Source organism: Euprymna scolopes, chromosome 4, assembly GCF_053919585.1.
Source record: "Euprymna scolopes isolate OS-2025 chromosome 4, ASM5391958v1, whole genome shotgun sequence".
Classification (NCBI taxonomy): Eukaryota; Metazoa; Mollusca; class Cephalopoda; order Sepiida; family Sepiolidae; genus Euprymna; species Euprymna scolopes.
In genome coordinates, this window is record NC_136485.1 from 179,212,870 (window position 1) to 179,238,476 (window position 25,607).

Genomic DNA, 25,607 nt, shown 5'->3' on the forward strand with positions numbered 1-25,607 from the left:
CAAAATGGGGCATCAAATCATTTCTGGATATATTCTCGATGCAGAAGTCTACACTGGGGCAGCACTAATGCCAGTTCAAGAATTGGGTGGGGTCGGGAACACTGCTGTCCATCTCTTGACGCCGGCTGGGATGGAGGGCAACTCACACATTCTGGTCATGGACCTCTTCTACAACTCGGTGATTCTGGCCAAATATGCTGTGAACCACCAATAAACTGGGGTTGTTGGAATTCTCCTACAGAAAAGAAAGTTCTTTCCAAAGTCTTTTAAGACAGTCAAGAAACTCCCTCAAGGTGAAAGCCGCTACCTGTGGCAGGATAGCATCGCGTATGATATGGCAGGACAACAGGCCCATCACCTTCATCTAAACTACCATGTAAAGATGGGAACTGTCAACAGGAAGAAGAAGGATGATACTTTCACTGAAGTGAGCATTCCACAGCATGTCTTGGAATACAACAAGCACATGAGCGGTTGTGACAAGAACGACCAGATGGCCTGCCTTCACCTTTCACGACGCCACTACTGCTGGCGCCATCAAATTCTTCATGTGGGCTTGCTACAGTTTCTATGTGCTGTACTTTTCTACACAAGGAGCTGCCAGAAAACCTCTGTACTTTACAAGATATATACAAACACTGTGTCTGGAACTGGCAGGAAACTACCATTCTACAGCTGTTCACAGAGGACAACAAAAACCCTGTACTCAACACCTGAAGCCAGGCAACCACTTCCCTGAAATTCCCTCTGGCACCTCATCTGACCACATCTGTACTGTGTGCATGGAGAAATACCTGAGATACAACAGACACCCCCCTCCGGAATATCTTACAAAAATACCCCCCCCCACACACACACACACAAGAAAAGGTGAAGACAAGGTTCTGGTGCACCCACTGCAGAAAGTACCTGTGTATCAAGGAGGACTCCACCTGTTGGGCGGACTGGCACACAAAGGCTGAATACTGGTGGTAGATGAAAGGCAAAAGGTTATTAATGCATTTTAATATTTTTTTCACAATTTTGGCCAAGAGACCAGGCACAGGGGCAAATCAGGTTCAGTAGCTCAGGTCTGGTAGTATTAATAGTAGTGTTTGGTTTGATTTTATTTTTAATAATTCAATACAAATTTTTACTAGACATAAAGAATAAAATTTTCAAAGCCTTTAAAGACATTTTCAAAACATTTTCCATATTTTCAAGGATTTTTCAAGATAATAATAGAAATTAGGTCTTTTGGAGGCAAAAATCAAAATTCAAAGACTTTTCAAGCCTGTGCAAACCCTGTTAAATTAAGTATTCTGTTTCAAATTCTGTGCAGGTTGCTAGAGTTCAACAAGGTACGCGTGAAGAAGGTCAGAGGTTAGATTGACTAAAATGTTATGCGAATAACATTCAAGATGAAAACAGTAGTCGAAAAAAATCCAAATATGAAGGAATTAAACTGCGAAACAACGAACAGAGCTTGTCAATTGTAAAATAAAATTAAAAAAGTCTCATAAACAAAGTTTAGAAAAAGATTTTATTATCAGTATATGTAGTACAAAATAGAAAAAAAATCAATGCGTTCAATCGAAAACGTTAAGATATGACAAATCTGTTTTCATTTACTAACTCGACTGTTTTTTCTTTTTTGAACTCAACTTGGATGTTGTGGTTTCTTCTTTTTTCAAACTTTTTTCCGCCTTCTTCAACAAATTCTGTATGAATGACGTTTGCTCACGCGCACGTTCAAGGCACTGCTGTAATTTCCCTTCAGAAAGCTTTTCCCCACCCGGTTTATGTACCCCACACAATTTATCAGCTGTCGTAATCACTGTAATACTGCCACTAGACAACTCTTCCTCATCCTTGCATGGATCCAACAAAAGGATGCTGTTCTCGAAAATACTAAACGTAGTTGCAACCGGATGAGACAACACCTTCAGAGGCACTCGTTCACTGAAGTCCGTCGTAATCTCCAAAGAATCCTCATCAACATTTACTTTAGGCAAAGTACAGTTAGAGAGTGCTGCTACTAGGGCCAAGAGAGCCGCATCCAGAACATTTCCATCATAATCAAGACAGATGAGGTCACAGTACAAGACCCAAACTAACTTTCGTGGAACGATACACAAGTCGGACAGTTGAAGACACTTGGCATTCTGAATGCTGTTTAATAAGAACTGACTGCAGATCTGAGCTTTTTCCCCTGGTGGACCCGGACGAAATTGTGGCGAACAGAGCGTAGAAAGTTCCAGGTTGGGAACAATGTAACCCAACTTAGGTTCATCTGTTTTTGGTTCAGCAAGTTCAGCTTTGATGCCACAAATGACAGCTGTGTTACCCGTTTTCACAAGAGCAGAGCCTTCAGCGGAATTGATGTAACCTGCAATGAAAGAAGAAATGTTTTTATAAAAAAATGATTAAATTTTTATATTTGTGAATTTTTCTTCGGTTTAAAGTTGATATGATTATCATTACTATATTCGATTTAACTAACCTAACTATGCGAAGACTTTATCTTTCTCTCAAGTGCATGACAAGGTGAATAATTTTACAGCAGTAGACCACTAAGATGTCATCACTTTAGCTGGTACATATATATAAAGCAAATTTTACCAACATTTCCTAGGTGTGAATGATGTTGAAAATGCGGGCAGCACAACCCATAGCTTCGCTATATCTCACTCCCTATCACAAATTGTTACGTTTCCAACCCGTTTCCCTGACCAGGAAGAACAACACGCATCACTTCTAGATCTGTTTTTGACCACAGTTCCCGATGACTGCATTACGAAGGCCCACAGCCCACTCGGGAACGCTGATCATGCAGTGATAATGGTTGAAATCGCCCTAAACTCTAGACCCAAAACTGAAGAGCCAGTGCTCAAAACAACGAGATATTATAATAAGGCTGACTGGGAAGCCATCAGGGAACTAATTAGAGATGCTCCATGGAAAAATATTTTCTCTCTCCCTGCTGAACAATGTGCAAACGAGACCACTGACTGGTTCAAAACTGCAATCGAAGCGCATGTTCCCATGCGGAAATTTTATAGTAAGCCCCACTCTCCCCAATGGTTTACGTCGACTTGTGCAACTGCCATTACTCAAAAGCAGCATGCATACCGTAGGTTTAACCGACATAAGTCCAGTTCAAACAGACTGAAGTATATAGAAGCTAGAAATAACGTTAAGAAAGAAATAGCGACAGCTAAGAGAGAATTTACGGAAACCACTAAAAAGCGCATCGAAGCACAAAAACTAGGAACTCGAGACTTCTGGAAAATCTACAACAGTGTAGTAAATAATGGGCAATCAACAATTCCCCCACTAACCAACAATCACGAGGTTGTCTCCTCAGCAACCGACAAGGCTAACATGCTTGCCAGTCGGTTTGCCTCAAACTCCACACTGGACCCTTCCAACCACCCCCTACCTGACTTTCCTATGCGGACAGACGCCACACTAGACGATCTGAAAACCACCCCTGCTCAGGTGCATGCTATCATAAAAAACCTTGACACCTCAAAAGCATGTGGACCCGATCTTATCCCAGCTGTGCTATTAAAAAAGTGCTCAGCCGAAGTAGCTTCAGTTCTCTCCAAACTCTACAACAAATGTCTTAATGAAGCTTGCTTTCCGGGCTGTTGGAAAACTGCTTCTGTTGTACCAGTATTCAAGAATTCTGGCGAAAGGACAGACCCATCAAATTATCGCCCCATTAGCCTCCTCCCACTTTTTGCCAAAATATTTGAGACCATAATTAACCATGCTCTAGTCCATCATCTTACAGATGCTAAACTACTGACTGACAAACAATATGGATTTAGACAAGCCCGTTCCACAGCAGACATCCTCACTGTGATCTCTGAACGTATATACCATTCACTGGACAAAGCGGGGGAAGGCAGAGCGGTAGCTCTAGATATATCTAAGGCTTTTGACAGGGTATGGCATGAGGGTCTCCTCAGTAAAATCAGATCATACGGTATCACTGGTAGAATACTTAACATAATTAAATCCTTCTTAGATAAGAGAAAAATCCAGGTAGTCCTCGACGGTCGCACATCTAAACAATATGATATAAATGCGGGAGTGCCCCAGGGTTCTATCCTTGGACCTCTATTTTTCCTGATATTCATAAATGACCTCCCCGACAACATTGCCTCTGAGATGGGTATATATGCTGATGACACTACACTCTATGGCAGACACGACAGGAAGACGAATGAACACATTTCTAAAGAAATGGCAGAAACACTAGAGGAAGACCTCCAATCTGTAGTGGAATGGGGACAAAAGTGGTTGGTCGCGTTCAATGCTGCCAAGACTAAACTAGTTTCATTCAATAATTACAAGAAACCCTCTCTACCACCAATAGCAATGGCCAACGACTCTTTATCTGAGAGTCCATCTTTCAAACTCCTTGGCCTAACGTTCACAGGAAACATGAGTTGGAACAATTACATTGAAGGCATTGCCAGGGCCGCTGCAAGAAAGGTAGGCTCTCTCTACCGTGCTAGAAAACTACTAACACCCGAAAGTATCCTGTACCTCTATAAGGCCACCATTCGCCCATGTATGGAGTATTGCTGCCACATTTGGGCTGGTGCATCTGCTACTAGTCTCTCGCTCCTTGACAAGGTTCAAAAGAGAGTCGCAAACCTGATAGGCCCTGAACTGGCATCTAAGCTTCAGCCTCTGTCCCATCAACGAAATGTTGCATCCCTCTGCCTTTTCTACAAGTATTTTAGTGGTGAATGCTCTGACGAACTGCAATCACTTGTGCCCCCACGACGCAAGCACCCTCGACAAACCCGACAGGCTACTAGATCCCACCCCCACACTGTAGAGATCCCTAGATGTAAAAGATCTTTTTACTCCAATAGTTTCTTCCCCAGAACCGCAAGACTCTGGAATTCCATTCCAGGTCCCTGCTTCCCCAACAGTACTGACGTGCATAAGTTCAAGTGTAACGTGAACCGACACCTTGCTGCCCAAATCCCTACATAGTACCCCAGTAGTTGTTGCCCCTGATAGTAGCCCCCTACACCAAAGTGGCAATTTGCCTTGTTTGGGGTGAAAATGTAATTAAAAAAAAAAAATAAAAAAAAATTCATTTTATACATATACTAGACTACCCGTGACCCGTTGGGTCAGTATGTTATATTAGCAATGGAATTAATATATGAGCTAGACACTTGTGATGTAAAGAAAATAGTTTTTTGTGACATAACAGAAACATTTTGGTGAAAGTATATTAAAATGAAAAAAGATAGATTTCTATGAGTCATTCTGTTTATAATTGTTTATTTTTGAAAAAAAAAATTACAGCCATTGAATTATAAGTGGTTTGCCATACTTGTAGGTAAATGTTCACTGAACAGATACCATAATACTTGAATTCAAATTTTGATATATCTTTTTTAAATGAAATTGTTAGTTGAAAGTACAGAATAGTTTAAAAAAAACACTCTCCCCATGTTAAGACTGGCTTTTTAAATAGAAAATGAAAATAAATGAAAAAAAAGTTACATTCTATCTTAAACAAACATTCATGACCCATTGGGTCAAATATTTAATTTATATGTTAATAATAAGATCAATAAAACTAATTAAGACAATGCGGAAATGAACGATGTAAAAAAAAAAAAAAAAAAAAGCAGAAAGTATTAACAATTGTTTATTTGGACAATTTAAACGTGGAAAAAAAAAATGGGCAACGATTTTATTTACGCTGTTGTGGGTTTATGTTTATGTACTCATGCGCAACCGGAAATCGTAAACCGGATGTATGGTTACAACATTCCTTACAAGGTCATACCAGTCTAAAAAGAAAATGACCACCGGGTTCTGAGAATGTGTCCCAGAAGTTTTGTAAAAATTATGTTTATGATAATGATTTCATGTGGACTGAAGAAATAACATTACAACTTGTCATGAAACTGACTGACAATTTCAAAATGAGTCAAGAGTTTCATTTAATCGTGAATATTAACCAGGGTTCATAAAGATTTTTAATATCCATTTTCAAGAACTTTTCAAAGTTTTTCAATGACTTCTCTAGACAAAATTCAAGTTTTCTCAACAAAATTTGATATATAAACAATGATATCATAAACCAAAACACTTAATAATTGACAACAGAAAAGTCATTTTCATTTACATATAAAACAATATACCTGTTGACAATCATATTTACATTCCCTGATTTACTTATATTTAGTCAACCAAGCGCAAGTAAATGTTATTTTCCCCATTGTAGTTGGTCTACATTGTATTCATTTTACTTTTAGATTTTGAATTTCCAGTATTACGGTTACAAGAGTTGCATCCCTTTATCACAAAACTACCAGATGTTATTATATGGAAAACATCAGATAGTTTTGTAATAAAGGGACATAACTCTTGTATCCACAATAATATGATGTGATTTCAGAACAATGTATTTGGATTTTATTTTCAATATTGAAAAACTATTTTAATGGTATGTTTATTAATAAATGAATAACGATTTAATAGCATTTATTTTTATTTATTCTTAATATTTTAATCATTTTTATTAATAATTAAATAACAACTTAATGGTATTTATTTTGATTTTAATTTTAATATTGCAACACAAATTTTTACTGGACATAAATACAATTTTCAAGGCATTTTCAAAACATTTTCCATATTTTCAAGGATTTTTCAAGGTAATAATAGAAATAAGGCCATTTCAAGGCAAAAGCCAAAATTCAAAGACTCTTCAAGATTGTGTGAACCCTATTATCAATTAAACTATCTACCAACGTACGAGTTAAAAATGCTATTTAGCCCAAGAGGCTTGATTTCCCATAGTTTTTGTTAAACCATTAGTATATATGGCTAATCAAAATAATATTGGATAATAGTATATGCAACAAAAATATAAATTATTAGTTTGAATGATGAGTTCTCAAATAGAGTGTTATTAATCATGGTGATTGGCGGTTGAGAAAGTTTCTTAGAATTGTTAAAGGAAAGAAGCTTGATGTTTCAATATTTTTATAAAAATCGAAATATGATTAAAGACAATTTGAAGGTTTTACTGGGGATAGGAACTGACCAATCAAATGGAGGCATGTCCTTTTAGCAACCAATCAGAAACTTTTGGATCTTTTAGAATTCCTGCACATAATTTTTTGTATCCACACGAGAAAAATCTTTGCTCTGTGTCTGCAAAAGTTTAAAGTTCAAGACTTTTACAGATTAGCTACCCACCGAAAGCTTTTTCATCTTCATGAACTTATACAGATTAGCTATCCATCGGAAACTCTTTTGAAATTAAACATGACTTTCAATTTAAAACTTTTAGATTAAATGTTACTATTCATTTACAACCCCATTCCACTACAAACTAGACATGTGTACATTCGTTTTTTTCTTATCATGTCTACCAGAATTTTGTGCTAAATTTCTAGATTTCTTTGGTAATAAAAACTGTCAGAACAAAAAAAAAAAGTAATGGATTCCAATCAAATGTATCAGTAAAAGCTTTACTAATAAAATACATTTTGATTGGAATTCACTTTTTTTTTTTTGTTTTTGTTCTGCAAGTTTTTATTATAAAAGAAATCTAGAAATTTGCTATACAATTTTAATATGTGATCGTCCTTCAATCATGAGGATGGCAATTTGCAGTTGTTGGATAACACATGAATTTTTTTTTTTTTTTTGCAAGTCACAAATTATGACCATGCATATTTAAAATTGTCATACCTTTTCTGAATTTGTTATGTTAATCTAATAATAAAAAGAACAGGACAAAATCATGTGCGCTATATATATATATATATATATATATATATATATATATATATGCCTTCATTAAGTTTCCAGATTGTTTTCATATGAGCACTCATCGATAGTGCACACATGAAACTCTAGTCTCCTTCAAAGTAATATCCTCTGACTAGAATGCACTTGTACTGTTCCAGCAAGTTCTGGAAGCCCCATGAAAGTCCTCTTGTATGAACGTGTCAATGACCCTCATCACAGCCTCTTTCATCATCTTTGCAATTGTCTACACAAAAAAGTCTGGAAACTTATTGGAAGCACCTTGTACACATACAGCCTCTAGATTTTTCCTTGAGCTTAGGGAATAACCAAAGATCACAGGGAAAAAGGTCTGAACTATATGAAGAGTAAGGAACCGTCTTGATACCCATTTTGATCAAATAGTCTGTGGCAAAGATGGAGTTGTGGACTGATGCATTCGCGCAAATCTTTCGCATCTTCAGTTCCTTGTGAATAATTGTGCAAACTGTGCACTTAATTATTTCTACAGACACACAGCAGTTCTTATCCATGAAAGTCTTTATTTGGCCAATCAACTCTGGTGTTCTAACTTCCTTATTCCTCCCACACCTTTCATCATCCCATACAGATTCCCTGCCTTCCTTAAATCTCTTATGCCACTCAAAATCCGATGCTTGATTCATGCATGATGATCCAAAAGTAGTCTGAAGCATTCCATACATTTCTCTGGCATTTTTTCCAAGTTAAAAAACAAATTGATTTATCTTGAAACATTCATAGACTTAAATGTTGACATCAATATTTTTGCAACTTTTTTTTACTTTACCAAAAATTTGCTTCAAAACATATGAAAAATTAAATTTTCTTCCCATGACAACGTTCAATATTTCTTTGCAGTTAAAGACTTCTTGAAATATGCAATCTCAGCATTTTCTGATTGACATTTGGTAGTATTTCTTCATTTCTAACATCGCTTAATTCAAGAAATTCCTGATAGCGTGTACCTCCAAATTCTTTATGATACTATAAAAAATAGCACGCATAAATCTTACGGTTAGATTTAGTAAAGCCAGTTTTTATGGTTGCTTTGGTTTTTTTTTTAAATCTTTTTTCATCCCAAACAAAGCATATTACCACTTGGACGTGAGGAGCTTCTACTTGGTATCATGTCTACAGTGGAGTTGAGCAACGAGATGTCCGTTTATATTAGATTTAATTTTCTGCATGTTAGTACACTCAAGGAAGCAAAAAAAAATAGGGAAGTTTCCTGATCAGCATTTTTTCGGGATATAGCCAATTCTCTGGATGGAACTGACCCAACCACTCCAGGATGAATGCCGAAACAAGTACTGGTTGTCTGTTGGTCTGAGTGTGCACATTTGAAATAGAAGTTTCATAGCTATTAAATGACAGAATTTTACAAATATACATTCTTGTTGAAAACAGATTACAAAATCAAGCTCAGCAGACATACTCTTCTCTGATCACTATTAAAATAATTTTCTGCTCTTCTTTGAAACTCAATACATACTTTCGAAGAGTCTTATAATTAAGAGGGGGGGGTTTCATTTTCCACCATTTTGATTTTTAGCCAACAAATAACAAAGCCGAACATTGTCAAAGATGGACACAAAAGATGAACAATAATGGCCAAAAAGAAGAATCATTTTTCTTAGCCTTCAGGAGAAAGAAGTGTATTCTTTGAGAATAGAGGCAATTATCTGATGCAGCTGGCAAGTACGCCTGTCTGGCACTTCCTACAAGGTCACCAAAGATGTCAGCTTCTCATGACAATAAGCACAATACTTGTGACACAAAGAGGTCAACACTTGGCATCAGAGAATGATCAACAAATCCGTATTTGTAGAGAGAAGCTATCAGAACAAAATTGGCAAAAACTTGCCAATTTTGTCAGCTCACCACCAGATGCACACACATGCACACACCAACAGTACGATCTGATGGACTCATCTATTTGTGGCTTGATTGATCCAAGAAATTCAAATAATGATAATGCGCAACAAACTTGAAAAAAGAGATTTACATAAAACAAAAAATAAGCTGAGCATGCAGTGTCCCCCTCCACAAGTGAAAAATTTACTTTCACCATGACTAATGTTTGTGCAACATTTACAAAAAAATTCAAGGCATGGATATTGAGAAAAGTACAAACGGACGACTGGACAAACGGGAGGGAGTTACCTCTTTTGTTGGGGAACCAAGACATATGCGAGTAAGAAAGAAGAAAACGATTGTATGTTAGTATAGATTGTTATAGTCAAAAAAAATTTTTAAAAAGACAGAAATATTTAAAATATATAATAAAATAAAAGTCGCTAATCAAACAAGTCCAGATTATGTTTCTGAATTTTTGAGATGAGGATTGATAATTCCTATTATTTGGATTATTCAAACTACTGTTCTCATCTTGCGTATTATTTTCACAACGTTTAGATTGACATAATTTCCAACATTTTTCAGCTGTATCTGGTCGAACTCTGAAATCTTTGTCCAAATCTGGAATCTGTACATAATTTGGAGTTCTCACTTGTAAAGTTACACTCTTTTGGAGGTTGAAGGTTCAATCCTCCATGCAGGCGACACTTAAAATACAATTGTGAATTACTTAGGATTTCTACTTCAGTCATGGCTGACAGAACAAGAGCATACTACTCCTATTGATTACAAAAAAAAGCTTTCGCGCAAAATTCCATGCAAATTTCAACACAATACACCTGAAGAAGGGCAAAGGTTAGATCAATCGAAACTTGGAAATGGCACTCAAGTTCAAATAATTTAAATAATACGAACTTGAAAGTACAAAATCCAAAATCAACGCATGAGTAAAAAATGTTTTTTTTATATAATGGGGTATGATTACAGAAAGTTGGAAGCTTCTACTTATAGACACTGGCTATAGGAACTGACCAATCAAATAGAGCCATGTTCTGCTAGCAACCAATCAGAAACCAGAATGATTTCATAAAACTATCGAATTCCCACACGATTTGTATCCAACACGAGAAGGAATTTCCTCTCTGTCTGCAGACTTTTACAATCTGACACTTGTAGAGATTGACTACCCAACGAAAAACCTATTCTTCGTTTTAGCTTTTACAATTCAAAGCTTCTCTAATTGACGACTACCATTTTGTTTAAAACAATATTTTTCTTTTCTTCTGAAACCAAAAATGGTTTTCAATTCAAAACCATCCTTACATCATCCGTAGACATTTATGCTGATGACACTACTATCTATGGATGCACATCTAAGACTAAACGACCAAGTTCTCTCCGATTCTCTCTCCTCTGATCTTGAGTAAGTGGTACAATGGGGAAAGAGGTGGCTCGTTACTTTTAATGCTTCTAAAACCAAGCTTTTATCTTTACATCATCAACACTGATCCCCATCTGGCATCAATTGAAATGAATGGCTCTCGTCTTGGGGAGGCCACATGTTTGGACAAGCTTCTGGGCTTGACATTTACTCCTGATCTGAAATGGAACACATACATTAAATCCGTTGCCAAGGCCGCTGGAAAAATGGTGGGATCCTTCTATCGATCCAGTAGATATCTCACTGCTGATGCAATTCTCTATAAGCCAGGTACGTCCAAGGATGGAGTACTGTTGCCACATCTGGGCAGGAACTGCTAGAAAGGACTTATCCGGCCTTGATAGAGTTCAAAATGGACTTTGTAGCCTCATAGGGGATATCCTTTTCTCTTTCCTGCAACCTCTTTTTCACAGAAGAGATGTTGCGAGTTTGTCTCTGCTTTATCGTTATTTTCATGGCAAGTGCTCGACTGAGCTCCAATCTATGGTTCCCCTCACCAAAGTTTCACAAGAAACACCTGTCTGGCAGAAAACACTATCAATGATTCCCCCCACTCTTTATGTGCCTAAACCTAAATGTAGATTCCATGAACAAAGCTTCTTTCTTAGAACTGCACGCCTGTGGAATTGTTTTTCGTTTTCCTGCTTTCCAGCTGACTACAATATGGCTGTCTTCAAGTCTAATGTAAACAAGTTCTTGATGAGCCGTTCCATATAAGTTAACAAATTTACCAAATTTCCATTACTAATGATTACTTTATTGTCCAATTGTCTACTGTACACTCTTTAACCCTTATCCTCAAGTGGCCTCTTGGCCTTGATAAGTGGTGATGCCTTTGTAAAAAGAAAAAAAAAATCAACATAATTCTTCTCGTGTTGTCAGACCAGTCAATGTTTATCTTGGAATCATTATTGGAATAGAGTATGTACCCATCCAAGCATCACCACCTTTCCTAAGATAGGGGAAGGATGCTGGACACTTAAGTTTTAATGCTGACGGGCGAGTTCTCATCTTTTGAGGGCATTACTAGTTTTTCCCACCTTCCGGCCTAATACCACACATTCTGTCATAATAGGAAACCAGTAAACATGCACAAATGCCTGTGCAATTAGATTGGGGTGATCTTATTCTGATGGGCTGAGGGTACCGGATTGACAGTTCCTGGCTGCTGTTTCCGACTGGTAGTACAGGTGCCCTAACTCTTTGGTAGCGCTTAGAGCGGCTGCTCCATCAACAGTTGTATAATATCGGGATGTTTGTAGTGCCATGTCGCGCATGGAAAGGGACCCTGCACTCATTCCCGATGGGCTTTCCCGAGGCCACAGTCCTAGTTGAAGAAAGGTCACCAAATGGTCTACTTGTGTTGCATGTCTGTTACCCTGCATAACCTCTTGTTCAGCTCCCCCTCACCTAACTGAAACTCTTTAAAAACATGATGACAGTAATATCAAAAAATAAGCTTAAACCAGGCCTAGGGACAAACAAATGCAATTCGCCTCCTCCCTTGAGGCTTGCATTCACTAACATCCGTGGGCTTAAAACTAATTTAGCTGATGTCGAAGCATTTCTTCTAACAAATACCCCGGATATCTTAGCACTAAGCGAGACTAACCTACACTCCTCCATTTCCTCTAACTACTTTAACATGCCTGGCTATCTCCCACTCTGCTGTAAGGACTCTGACAGACATATGCACAGACTTGGAGTCTACATTCGTAACACCCTCCCCATGACTAGAGAAACAAACCTAGAAACGGACGATCAAACCTTTATGTGCTTTAGACTAAACATACAACACATTAGCTACTTTTATTTTCTCTACCGCTCTCCCTCGACCCAGGACTGCACCATAATAAACAAAGTCTCTGACAGCATAGACACAGCACTCTCCCTTGACACTAGCGCACAGGTATATGTATTTGGTGACTTTAATGCTCACCACAAAAACTGGCTTGGATTCTCTACTCACACAGATGCAGCGGGAAGCACAACACATAGTTTTGCTATATCTCACTCCCTATCACAAATGGTTACGTTTCCCTGACCAGCAAGAACAACAAGCATCACTTCTAGATCTGTTTCTGACTACAGTTCCCGAGGATTGTACAACAAATGCTGACAGCCCACTCGGAAACGCTGACCATGCAGTGATAATGGTAGAAATTGCCCTAAATTCTAGACCCAAAACTGAAGAGCCAGTGCTCAAAACAACGAGATATTATAAAAAGGCTGACTGAGAAGCCATCAGAGATCTTATCAGAGATGCCCCATGGGGAAATATTTTTTCTCTTCCTGCTGAACAGTGCGCAAATGAGACCACTGAATGGTTCAAAACAGCAATGGAAGCACATGTTCCCATGTGGAAATTTTATAGCAAGCCCCACTCTCCCCAATGGTTTACTTCGACTTGCGCAACTGCCATTGCTCAAAGGCAGCATGCATACCGCAGATTTAACCGACATAAGTCCAGTTCAAACAAACAGAAGTATATAGAAGCTAGAAGTGACGTTAAGAAAGAAATAGCGACATCTAAGAGAGAATTTACTGAAACCACTAAAAAAAACATCGAAGCACAAAAATTAGGAAATCGTGACTTCTGGAAAATCTACAACAGTGTAGTAAATAATGGGCAATCAACAATTCCCCCGCTAACCAACAATCACGAGGTTGTTTGCTCAGCAACCGACAAGGCTAATATGCTTGCCAGCCGGTTTGCCTCGAACTCCATACTGGACCCTACCAACCACCCCCTGCCTGACGTTCCTTTGCGGACAGACGCCACGCTAGACAATCTAAAAATCACCCCTGCTCAGGTACACGCTATTATAAAAAACCTTGACACTTCAAAAGCATGTGGACCTGATCTCATCCCAGCTGTGCTATTAAAAATGTGCTCAGCCGAAGTAGCTCCAGTTCTCTCCAAACTCTACAACAAATGCCAATGCCTTAATGAATCATGCTTTCCAGGCTGTTGGAAAACTGCTTCTGTGGTACCAATATTCAAGACTTCTGGTGAAAGAACTGACCCATCAAATTATCGCCCCATTAGCCTCCTCTCACTTTTCGCCAAAATATTTGAGACCTTAATTAACTATGCTCTAGTCCGGCACCTTACAGATGCTAAACTTCTGACTGACAAACAATATGGATTTAGACAAGCCCGTTCCACAGCAAACATCCTCACTGTAATCTCTGAACGTATATACCATTCACTGGACAAAGCCGGGGAGAGCAGAGCGGTAGCTCTAGATATATCTAAAGCTTTTGACAGGGTATGGCACAACGGTCTTCTCAGGAAAATTAAATCATACGGTATCACTGGTAGAATACTTAACATAATTAAATCCTTCTTAGATAAGAGAAAATCCAGGTTGTTCTCGACGGCCGTACGTCTAAACAGTGTGATATAAATGCGGGAGTGCCTCAGGGGTCTATCCTTGGGCCTCTATTGTTCCTAATATTTATTAATGACCTTCCCGACAAAACTGCCTCTGAGATGGGTATATATGCTGATGACACTACACTCTATAACAGGCATGACAGGAAAACAAACGAACACATATCTAAAGAAATGGCAAAAACACTAGAGGATGACCTCCAATCTGTAGTGGAATGGGGACATAAATGGATGGTCACATTCAATGCTGCCAAGACTAAACTGGTTTCCTTCAATAATTACAAGAAACCTTCTCTACCACCAATAGCAATGGCCAGTGACTCCCTGTCTGAGAGTACATCTTTCAAACTCCTTGGCCTAACGTTCACAGGAAACATGAGTTGGAACAATTATATTGAAAACATTGCCAGGGCCGCTGCGAAAAAGGTAGGCTCTCTCTACCGTGCTAGAAAACTACTGACACCTGAAAGTATCCTGTACCTCTATAAGGCCACCATTCGCCCATGTATGGAGTATTGTTGTCACATTTGGGCTGGTGCATCTGCTACTAGTCTCTTGCTCCTAGACGAGGTTCAAAAGAGAGTCGCCAATCTGATAGACCCTGAGCTGGCATCTAAGCTTCAGCCTCTGTCCCATCGACGAAAAGTTGCATCCCTCTGCCTGTTCTACAAGTATTTTAATGGTGAATGCTCTGACAAACTGCAGACACTTGTGCCCCCACGACGTAGACACCCTCGACAAACCCGACAGGCAGCTAAATCCCACCCCCACACTGTAGAGATCCCTAGATGTAAAAGATCTTTCTACTCCAGTAGTTTCTTCCCCAGAACCGCTAGACTCTGGAATTCCATTCCAGGTTCCTGCTTCCCCAACTGTACTGACATGCAAAAGTTCAAGTGCAACATGAACCGACATCTTGCTGCCCAAATCCCAACATAGTGCCCCAGTAGTTGCTGCCCCTCCAAAGTGGCAATGCGCCTTGTTTGGGGTGAAAATGTAATTAAAAAAAAATGATGTTTTACACTGGGTTTATGTTCAGCAGCCTTGTAACTCTTGCTTCTCTTTTTTTTCTTTCTATGAGCAATGTTTCTGACAAAGGGGGAAGAATTGCTGTTTTCTGGGTAAGAATCTATCTATCTAACACTTATTGATGACTAGTTTTTGACCTTGTACGATTTCTTTTATAGCTCCTTATATTAAGTGGCTTCATGCCTTGTCTGGAGTAATCTCTATAAAAAATATTCACCACCAACGTCCTATTCAGAAACTAAAGTGCTTATATAGTTGTACTGGAGACAAAATGGTACGAGCGAATCTGCAGAATTTTGTGGCAACAATATTGGTTAAACACTTCTAGCTTTTTTAGATCTGCAGGTCTCATTGGTCAGATTTCACAGTGTAAAGAAGGATCATCTGAAGAAATGCTTGAAAGATGATCTCTGGTCAAGACCAAAGACGGGATAGTAGGCAACGGAAAGCATGCCAAGTATTGTTGATTTAGATATCGATTGCATTGTAATCCTAAACCCGTGCTGATAAACATTGAGCCAAAGTATTTAAAGCGACATTTTAGGTTTCAATTAAATACTCAGAGATTTAATAATATGTGGATATTAGATGCCAGTCAATATAATTATATTAATTTTTAAAGTTTTTTTTTTTATGTTACGATAATATGAAAGTGTTTGCATTTACACACGACATTCATAAACAGTAGAAATGACAAGATTTTACTTTATTTTAGAAATTTAAAAAAAAAATCGATCTACTCTTATATAATAGACACTTTGTGTGTGTGAGTGAGAGTTCCTTCCTCATATGTTCCGAAATAGCTGAGCTTATCTTTTACAAATTTCACACAAAGGTAATTTATATGTCTGGCAGTGTTCTTAGATATGTTTTGTACAGAAATTGATCCGATAAGTATCGAACATCAAAAAAATCTGATCATAAAAATAGTCTTTTTTCTTATAGCTAAAAAAACTTTTTACAGGGTAATATTTTATGTTACACCAGCCAAGGGAGATAATTCTAAGCAAATTAAGGAAGATTCAATTCTCAGCAAATCATTTCTTCTTAAAAAAAAAAAAAAAAAAAAAAAACAGAATTATTGTCATCTGGAGATATAATTCAACTACAGATCATATGATCCCCAGTTCAAGCCCGGGTATACTTCCTGTTTTACTTTTTTCTTATTAATGAGTTTAATCTACGATAAAAGAAGAGGTACCATTTAAAATAGCCACAAATTTCTTCATTTACCTATTTTAAAGCTTAACATTAATCAGAAGTGACTTTTCCAGGGCATTCATCGTCAAACCAAAATATCAGCTGACATGATATTGTAAACAAACACGGATGGAATTTGCTGAACGACATTATCATTTGTTTTAAAATTTTTAATCCACCAGGCAAATTATTCCTCATAATATATAACATTCAATAGATGAGTGATGCTATAATACATATACAAGTTAAAATATGAGTGATGCTATAATACATATACAAGTTAAAAAATATGAGTGATGCTATAATACATATACAAGTTAAAATATGAGTGATGCTATAATACATATACAAGTTAAAATATGAGTGATGCTATAATACATATACAAGCTGCATAAATTAAAATATGTTTAAGTGGATTGTATGACCGGGCAACGCCGGGGATCCAACGTGTAAAAGAATAAAAAATGGTCACAATATGAAGCATGTTGCAAACCTGTGTAGACAAGATTTTCATTATTTCCCGAGCAACACTAGATTTCCCTGCTAGTTTACATATATTTTTCAAATAATCATACTTCCATTATTATTATCTTAGTCAATAAATGAAACGAGATAAAAAATATTGCTTATTGATCTTCCTAAGAAGAAAAAAAGACTTTATTGATCCAAAATAAAAAAAGCAATATTCTTCAATAAAAAATCCATAGAAAAGAATTGATTGCGAGGATGAAATTTGAGGCTGAGATAAAAGACAAATCTAAAACGATAAAAATGTTTGCAGCATCAATTATTATTATTATTAATATTAATATTATTATTAATATTATAATAATGTGCCTTGTTTTCATATTCATATATTTAGATTTTGTCGGTAAAACCCAATCAAAAATTCAACTCACAATGAAATGAAAATGGATGCTTTATCATCTTAATAACCTTCATCCAGCCTGTAAGTTTACAGTTGATAAAGAAGTGAATTATAGTCTTCCATTTTTGGATGTACTAGTTGCTAAGACTTCTTCTGGTTTTGTCATATCTGTCTATTGTAAGCCAACGTTTACCGGTCTTTCTACACATTGGGACTCTTTTTGTCCCAAAAAACAAAAAAATAATTTGATTAAGACCCTTACACCTAGGTCATTAATGATTTTTTTCTAAGTCCTATCTGGATGATGAGTTGAAATTTATTACAACGACCCTCTGTAACAATGGTTATCCTTTAGACATTATGGAATCCACAATAAAAAATAAAATTTCTAATTTTTATAAAATCATAGAAACTACAGTAAACAAATGTTCGATTTACCTCCATCTACCTTGACTAGGTAATATCAGTAACAGGTTTGCCAAACAAAAAATACTGGTTGTTCAACAGTGTTATTTTGCACCGAATCCTTGTGTTGTTTTTTTCACTAGATCTATGCTATCATCAATTTGAAATGTCGTTCGCCACCCCACCCCCACCATAGTAATTCTATTGTTGATTTATTTAAATATATTTGTGGTTTGCAATATGTTGGATGCACGTAGCAGAGATTGGATGTCTACATAGGACAACATAATCCAGCAAAGATTCGTTATGCAAAATTTCCACTACCAGACATTTAATAATAATACATATGGTTCGGCCATATGTGAGCATTTGATAAATAACCGTGTTTGTGCTTTAAGGTTTAGTATGGACTTGTTCTCCATTCTCAGCAAGTCACGCTTAGTATTTCATCTGGAAATCCTTGAAACCATTCATATTAAATCCTTCAGACCTTCTCTTTGCAAGCAAAAAGAAAATCTTTTAGGACTAATTTGGTTTCTATTTGATTCTTTCCCTACTTATTTCTTCTACTCACTTTTTGTGTGTGTGTCCCCTGCCATATTTCCATTTCATTTTTACCGTAATTATTCTTCGATTTAGCTGTCGAGTGAGGAACAAAACTAGTCCCAGCCAGCTGGATTTTTCACTTTTATTTTATTTTTTTTTTAATTCATTATAATTAAAAAAGAAAAGGTCTTTGTTTAGCAATTATATAATTCTATACTCCTAAAAAGATTTTCAAACATATCTATACTCTTATAAATTTGGAGTTTTTGTGTATTGATATTCATATCAAAAACCATTTTTTCTATTTATTTAAAAAGAAAATTCAACTTTCTTATATATGGGTTATGGAATTTCATTCATCTGCAAAAGATCTAACTAATTTGCATGTTCTTTTAAACATTCATTTTAATTAATTCTCAATTAGTCTTTTCGGTTTTCGTATGGAATGAGCATCTTTAATTAATTGGTACGTGTAATTATATTCATGCAGATATTCTACATGATTTATACTTGTGTAATATTTGCATAAAAAGGTTATAGTAAACACAGACCTCTTTCTATATATATTTATATATGCATATATATTTGTTTAAAAAAATTTGCCTACCAAACTCCTGTCAGTTTATATCTACAAACAAGAAACTTAATATGTAGGGTATTCAAACTCATATGAAACTTTATATTTGGGTTTTAGCCGAGGAAACTCAGTGCAAAAGTGTGAAAATTAAAAAAAAATGGAATTTGCTAGATAAAGGTCGAATGACGTCATTACGAATATGCATGCGTAACATAATAGCTATTGGTTTATGTTTTAATTTTTAGCCTTGCAGCAAACATGTCTCCATAGCTCAGGCATTAACGTCAAAGGAAAAAGTAAATCGTTAGTTAAACGCTTTGGTTTCGATTCTCAGTGGTGGCTCACAAGTCATTTTTTTTTTAACTTTTTAAATCATTACTATATATTGGGCCAATATAATAATAAATACGAAATCTGTATTAATCAAAATATTATACTTAAGCATATTTTATGACCGAGCAATGTCATGTGGCCTGCTAGTATATATCCTGTACATAATATTTTGATTGCAGAAATTCCCCTTTGGACCAAATTACTGTAGGTTTGCAATAAGAGATGCCATATACAAATTTATTATGTCTAAACTATTACCCACCATTTTATGTAAGTTTTGAACGCCATTACACATTCATTCGTGACATTAAAATACTACATTCCATTCGTGGAGAACAACCATCACAATCACAACATCATAAGAGGAAGGAGTTTCTGCTTTTCTCTATATATATTTAGCCCTAGCACTGCTACCAGTTGTCACCCGGTACTATTCTGCATTTTTCTACTACAGTGCAATTACACCCTCTGTAACTGAATTATTACATGCATAGACATAACATATTCCTTCCGAATATCCAAATTAATAACTTCTTTCTGACAATATTCTGGCTATTACGATTGGCTGAAACTGCACATTCTTATATTCCAGAATGAACCGAATTCTTACATAAACGAACACTTCCAAAAGTTGTCAAACATGGCGTCTTCCTCCACAAGAGACACTAATGCTAATCACAGGTATTAACTTAACAACGATCGGACTTTCCTACATCGATTACCTAAATCCATCTGCGTCCATCATACTTTAACATCGATTCGGAAACTAAAAAAAAAAAAAAAAAAACAATGCAACGACCTTTATCTATATTATAAGAATTTGTTAAGAATTTTAAAGCCATGACTTTTTATTCGACAGTTTAAAGGCTTTTTAGGAGTCACAAAGTTACTATTAACAAACAATTAAAATTGCTTCATTTACAAAAAATACACGAAAAGGTAAAGCCTTTAAACTGTCAAATAAAAAGTCATGGCTTCAAATTTCTTAAATTCTCATTTAATTAGAACATTGAAAGTTTTGAGAGCTTTTTATTCATTGGCCTTCAGGCCAAGATCACATATTTCTTGTTTATTACTTATTTGTCGTGTTATTTATTTCCTTTTCGGTGAATTTTATTCAGGTACGCATGGAAAAAATAAAAGAATTATTTTGTTTCATTTTGGAAATTGAAAGATAACAAATTACTAATTTGTTCTTACTAAATAAATCTCTAAGTCAACGAGAATTATTTCCCTTACATCAGTGCTGTATACAACATGAGCACGGAAAAAAATCTTAAAACAAGGTCAGTATTTAAGTATCTTTACATAATTAAACTCTGATAAACTTGATTGCACATTGAATGTATTAGATGGATGGGAGGTGGGATGAAACAAGAAATGGTAAAGAGGAAAATATTACATAAATAATGGATCAAACCTGTGGTAATGGTGTGGAGAGGCAGAGAACTACGCTCCCATGATTGGTATGTGCCAATTCTAGGGAAATAGTGACATGCGAACCTGGAACCCTTCAAATATAAGAATATGATTATGAAAATTTAGGCACTGTTGGGAGTCTGAAGTGGCAAAATAAAAGATGGATTTTTTTCCTTGGCAGAGGTATTTTGGACACTGCCTCATTCACATGTGATTTTATTGTTGGTTCAAGAAAAAAGAAATGGATGACTGCTGCTTATGTGAAAAGCAACATCTTCATCACAGTAAAAAAAAAAAAAAAGAAAAAAAAATCTGACTTGAGTGTGTGTATTTCTTTTAAACTCAAAATATTTTATGTGACTGAAATAGGAATTGATTATATTAGGTATCCCAAACCAAAATTTTATTTTTATCATATCTAAAAAAAAGTAATGTGGGCATGTAGATTTTTGTAAACCATTTACAAAAATACCAAATTTATTTTGGTAGGTCAATTAGCCATCAAGTTATGATCATTCAAAGTTTGTCGGAAAGTTAAAATTTGCTATCGTGGCCGAGAAGCCAAATTTCATAGTCTATAACTAAAAATGTAAGCTACTAACAAGTGAAAAATCCTCATAAATGTAACGTCATCTTGTAGTAGATGAAAATTAATACAAATTTAGGCAATAAATATTAGATGAAACCAACTTAAACACTAGGCAAAATCCCTCTATCAACGCGAAAACAGTGAAAATACGACACGGAAAGGCAACTTTAACTGTTCATATCAATTTCATTTTAATAGCTAATGTATTGAATCTTCTTAGTATGATTCAAAACACATTAGAGATCAAGATAATTCTTTATTTTAATTATAAATTGATAAAACCACTCAATTGTGGACCATGTAAAAGCAGTCAAACAGGCAATTTTGTAAAAAAGGTAAAAAAAATGAGTTAAAAGTATACGTTACTGAAATTGCTGTAAAACTGTAACCATTGAAGTTAGAAGCTTGAAACTTTGCAACTTACTAATTTTGGGGTGAGGAATTCAAAAAAATGGTTGCCTTGTTTCTAATAACAAAACTTTTTGCCACAGAAATACTTTTACTTTGGGAAATTTAAACTCGCCAAAAAAGCACCGACGACAATAATATTTAGAAATTTTTTATACAAAAAAAAGGCACAAATCATTTTTTTTAAACATTGAAAAACTTTCAACTTAAAAAACAAGTAAGAAAGATATTTTAGGTCTTACTACAATTCCTTTCTTATCGATCTTCTCTCAGAATTCTTTCATAGGCTTCTGCTATGGTAGATATCTCAGGAACCCTCCAAATCCTACCATCACTTGAAACTGGCATTACCTCAAAATCCCATCTGTAGACAAATGCTGACTCTACTTGTGCAATGTCATCTGATAAAGGCCATCGAAAATAATCTTTTCTACTTTTTGTTTGCATTAAAAATTTTACTACAGTGCTGGATGCAGATATAATACCAATGACTTGGCCAATGTAAAAGCTGGTGTCATAGTAGACAGCTACCCATTGTCCTTGATGTTCATAACTGAAGATATCCTGAGATGGATCTTCATCACAACTGCAGGAGTTATCTGAATGTTCAGCAGATTCACTTAGGGAAGACATTTTTTGTTGCTTTGGTGGAGGTGGAGATGAATCAATTGGATTTCTTTTCAAGTAGTCAGAGAGAGCAGCTTCCAGTTGAACTTTATTTCCACTGGTGTTGATTTTGACACCTAAAACAACCTTGAGGTATCTCAATTGGTCTTTGAGTGCTTCCAAACCACTTTCTGAAATATTTTTTATCTGTTTATCAGACTTCACTGGACCACCATGCTTAATAACAGAGTTAATAATTCTCTCTTTCTCAGCAGCAGCTCGACGTTCTTTTTCCTTCTTTAATCTTTCATTTTGTGCAATTTTTTCTTGGACACGAAGTTTCACAAGGGCTTCTTGTTGTGCATGTTTTTGTCGCAAATGTTTTGCATGTTTTCTGGAGATGCTCAGAATGGATTGCCTCTTTGTTGATGGTATTACTTCCAACCAAGCTGTTGTCCGATTGTGCTTAAGCATATTTGAAGATGATCGATTATGTAGTGATGCATGTTGTTTTGTTTGCATGCTAAAATCTAAATCTCCAAAGGCATCCTCACCTGACAGATTTGTTAAAGGACAGCTCTTCAAGGCATCTCTCGTCTCCTGATCTACATCTTTTCCAAAAGCACCTCCTTCTAAAAAGTCATGCAACTGGTGCTTAGTGACAATGAGGAACTGAGTATCTTGCGCAAACATTCTAAAACAAGTTCAGGGGCCGTGAGACTAATACAGAGAGACACATTGCCTTCCTCAAAGAATTCCCCATTAAATACACCTTTACAGTCAGATTTTAATAACAACTGGGGATTGTTGATCCAGCATTCTAAACTTAGAGCCATTTTCTTGATATAGTGATGGAAGTCAACATACTGAACAGTGCTGTTAACAAGTTTCCAGAAAGGTTTGGTCAAATTAATGTTCAGCAAACCAACTGCAGCAAGTAGGGAATGTAGTCTCTCATCAGAAATGTCAGCCAAAACACTCTGTAATTTCATATTGCAAGATGTTGCAAACACAGGTAAAAATAATTTTATGTGCTCTTTATGGTGATATATTGCCAGGGCATTTTCATATAGAGAATTAAACCTATTTGCCCGATAACTTGTGATTTGAGATTGGTACCCTTCTTTGCTGCAGAATGCCAGCCATTCTGTCCTGCAACCACTTTTATTGTTTATGAGTGTATGTACGGGTGACGACAAAAAAAAATTAATATGCGTTCTGTCATAATTTCTGTTGATGCTGACATAAAAAGTTTTTATGTAATTATTTTCAAATTTTAGGACAAAATAATTTAATATATTTGCTAATATATAGCCTTGGAACTGAGTTTTTATATTTAGTCAGTTTTTTTCTACAAAGCGTAAATGTTGACATGTTTTACGAATCCAAAACAAAGAAACAAAAAATAATAAATAAATAATGCTTATTTTAAGTAATTTATTTTAAATAATTTTTTTTAATTCTCTTTTTTTTTTTTCATAATTAAAAAAACTTATGTTTCTGAACAATAACAAAAACATATACTTTATCGTCATAAGTCACTAGCCGAACGTTTTGTTTATGGAATTTAATTAAAATAATTTAACAATGCTAAAGTTTATCCAACCGAAAAGAATAAAAGTTTCCGTCAGTTTTGTACACGGTTTTATTAATTAATTTAATTAAAATAATTTAACAATGCTGAAGTTTATCCAACCGTAACCGAAGGAGAAAGCGATGAAAGAACATATGAAAGTTTGAAAAAAGCTATAGAAAATAAACTGGCATTATTTTTTAAATTGTAAATTTTCATTTTTTTTAATGACGTTCTAAAAATATTAATTAAAAAAATATCTTTATAACTTTTAAATAATAAAGAAAAAACAAACTAACTTAAGAACTTTGGTAAGTCCATAGTGAAACGAGTTGTTTGTTTATGTTTTTCTGTTCAGTCAGTCAGTACGTTGTGCTGCTGCTGGCTACTGGCTAGCTGACAATTGATAATTGGTCTCTCTGGCATTAAGTTGAAAATCTCTGTAGGTACCCCAACTTTTATTAGTGTGCGCTCCTTGATTTATGGGGCCATAAACATGACACCAACAGATTATTAAAGAGGAGATATTCCTCTACAAAACGATGCCTTTTTCGGAATTCTTACTATAAAATTTCTTTCATGTTTCTTTCACTGAAGTTTTCAAGTTGGATTCTTTTTTAGAAAAATCACTTATAACCTTTTAATAACCTCACCATGTTATTAAGTGACCTTTTTTCTTTAAAATGATACCATTTTTATATACTTAGAGACTCACAATATGAAGCACAACAAATTTGAAAAGCATCAATATTTTTTTTGTGTAAAAAATAAAGCGACATTTACCAAAATTAGAGGCATAACTTGAAAAATCCTGAAAAAAAAACTATTAAAGACACAAGAAAAAGAATTATATATCTATAAAGTCAAAAGATTAAATTTTATTTTATAAAAACACAAAAAATATATCCAGTTTGGTAAAAAAGTAACGTATCTTGCCTTTGATAACATTTATTTGTTATATATTTGTTTTTTGACAACTTTTTCGAATCTATGTATAAACGAGATTTTGATACTTATTTTGATTTTGAAAAAAAAACATTTGTGGCTGTTCGCAGTAAAACATTGTTTTAATTCGCTGTTCAAAACTAATTTAAAGAATAAAAGTGCATGCAAGCTATATATCTACAAAAGTTTATTTTGTTTTTTTAACCATGTTTTTAAATTTGACGAGCAATGTGAGAAATTGCAACAGATTCATAATGGCGAATTGGTTGGGATTGTTGTTATTATACATTCTGAAAACCGAATAGTTCTAAACTAATGTTATTCTGATAACAAAATAGCTCTCATTAAACATATAAGAACATTTATATTCATATTTTCATGTTTTTCTTAATTCGTTCTTGAATAAAAATTAAAGAACGCGTGTTGTTTACACTGTGCTGTGCTATGGCTGATTCTACAGGCTGGAGCTGCTGCTGCTGCTTCTAGTAATACTAACTTCATTTGACCAAATTCGAGAAATAGAAACATTTTTTTTTTCAGGTAGGTCCTTTTAAATTATCAATTACCACGATCCTACTCAACATAAAATAATACTTTTAATTGATAAA

The 25,607-nt window shown here is 35.5% G+C and overlaps 1 protein-coding gene across 1 annotated transcript in view; it reads right to left on the reverse strand.

The window, feature by feature from the left end:
• Positions 1-1,501: 1,501 nt before the first annotated feature.
• LOC145270430 (exosome complex component RRP43-like) overlaps positions 1,502-25,607 on the reverse strand; it is a 37,076-nt gene continuing 12,970 nt past the window's right edge. Inside the window, exon 2 of the mRNA XM_080126077.1 lies at positions 1,502-2,368. Within this exon, the coding sequence (XP_079982203.1) occupies positions 1,611-2,368 (758 nt within the window). The 3' untranslated portion in view covers positions 1,502-1,610. The remainder of the gene's footprint in view (positions 2,369-25,607) is intronic.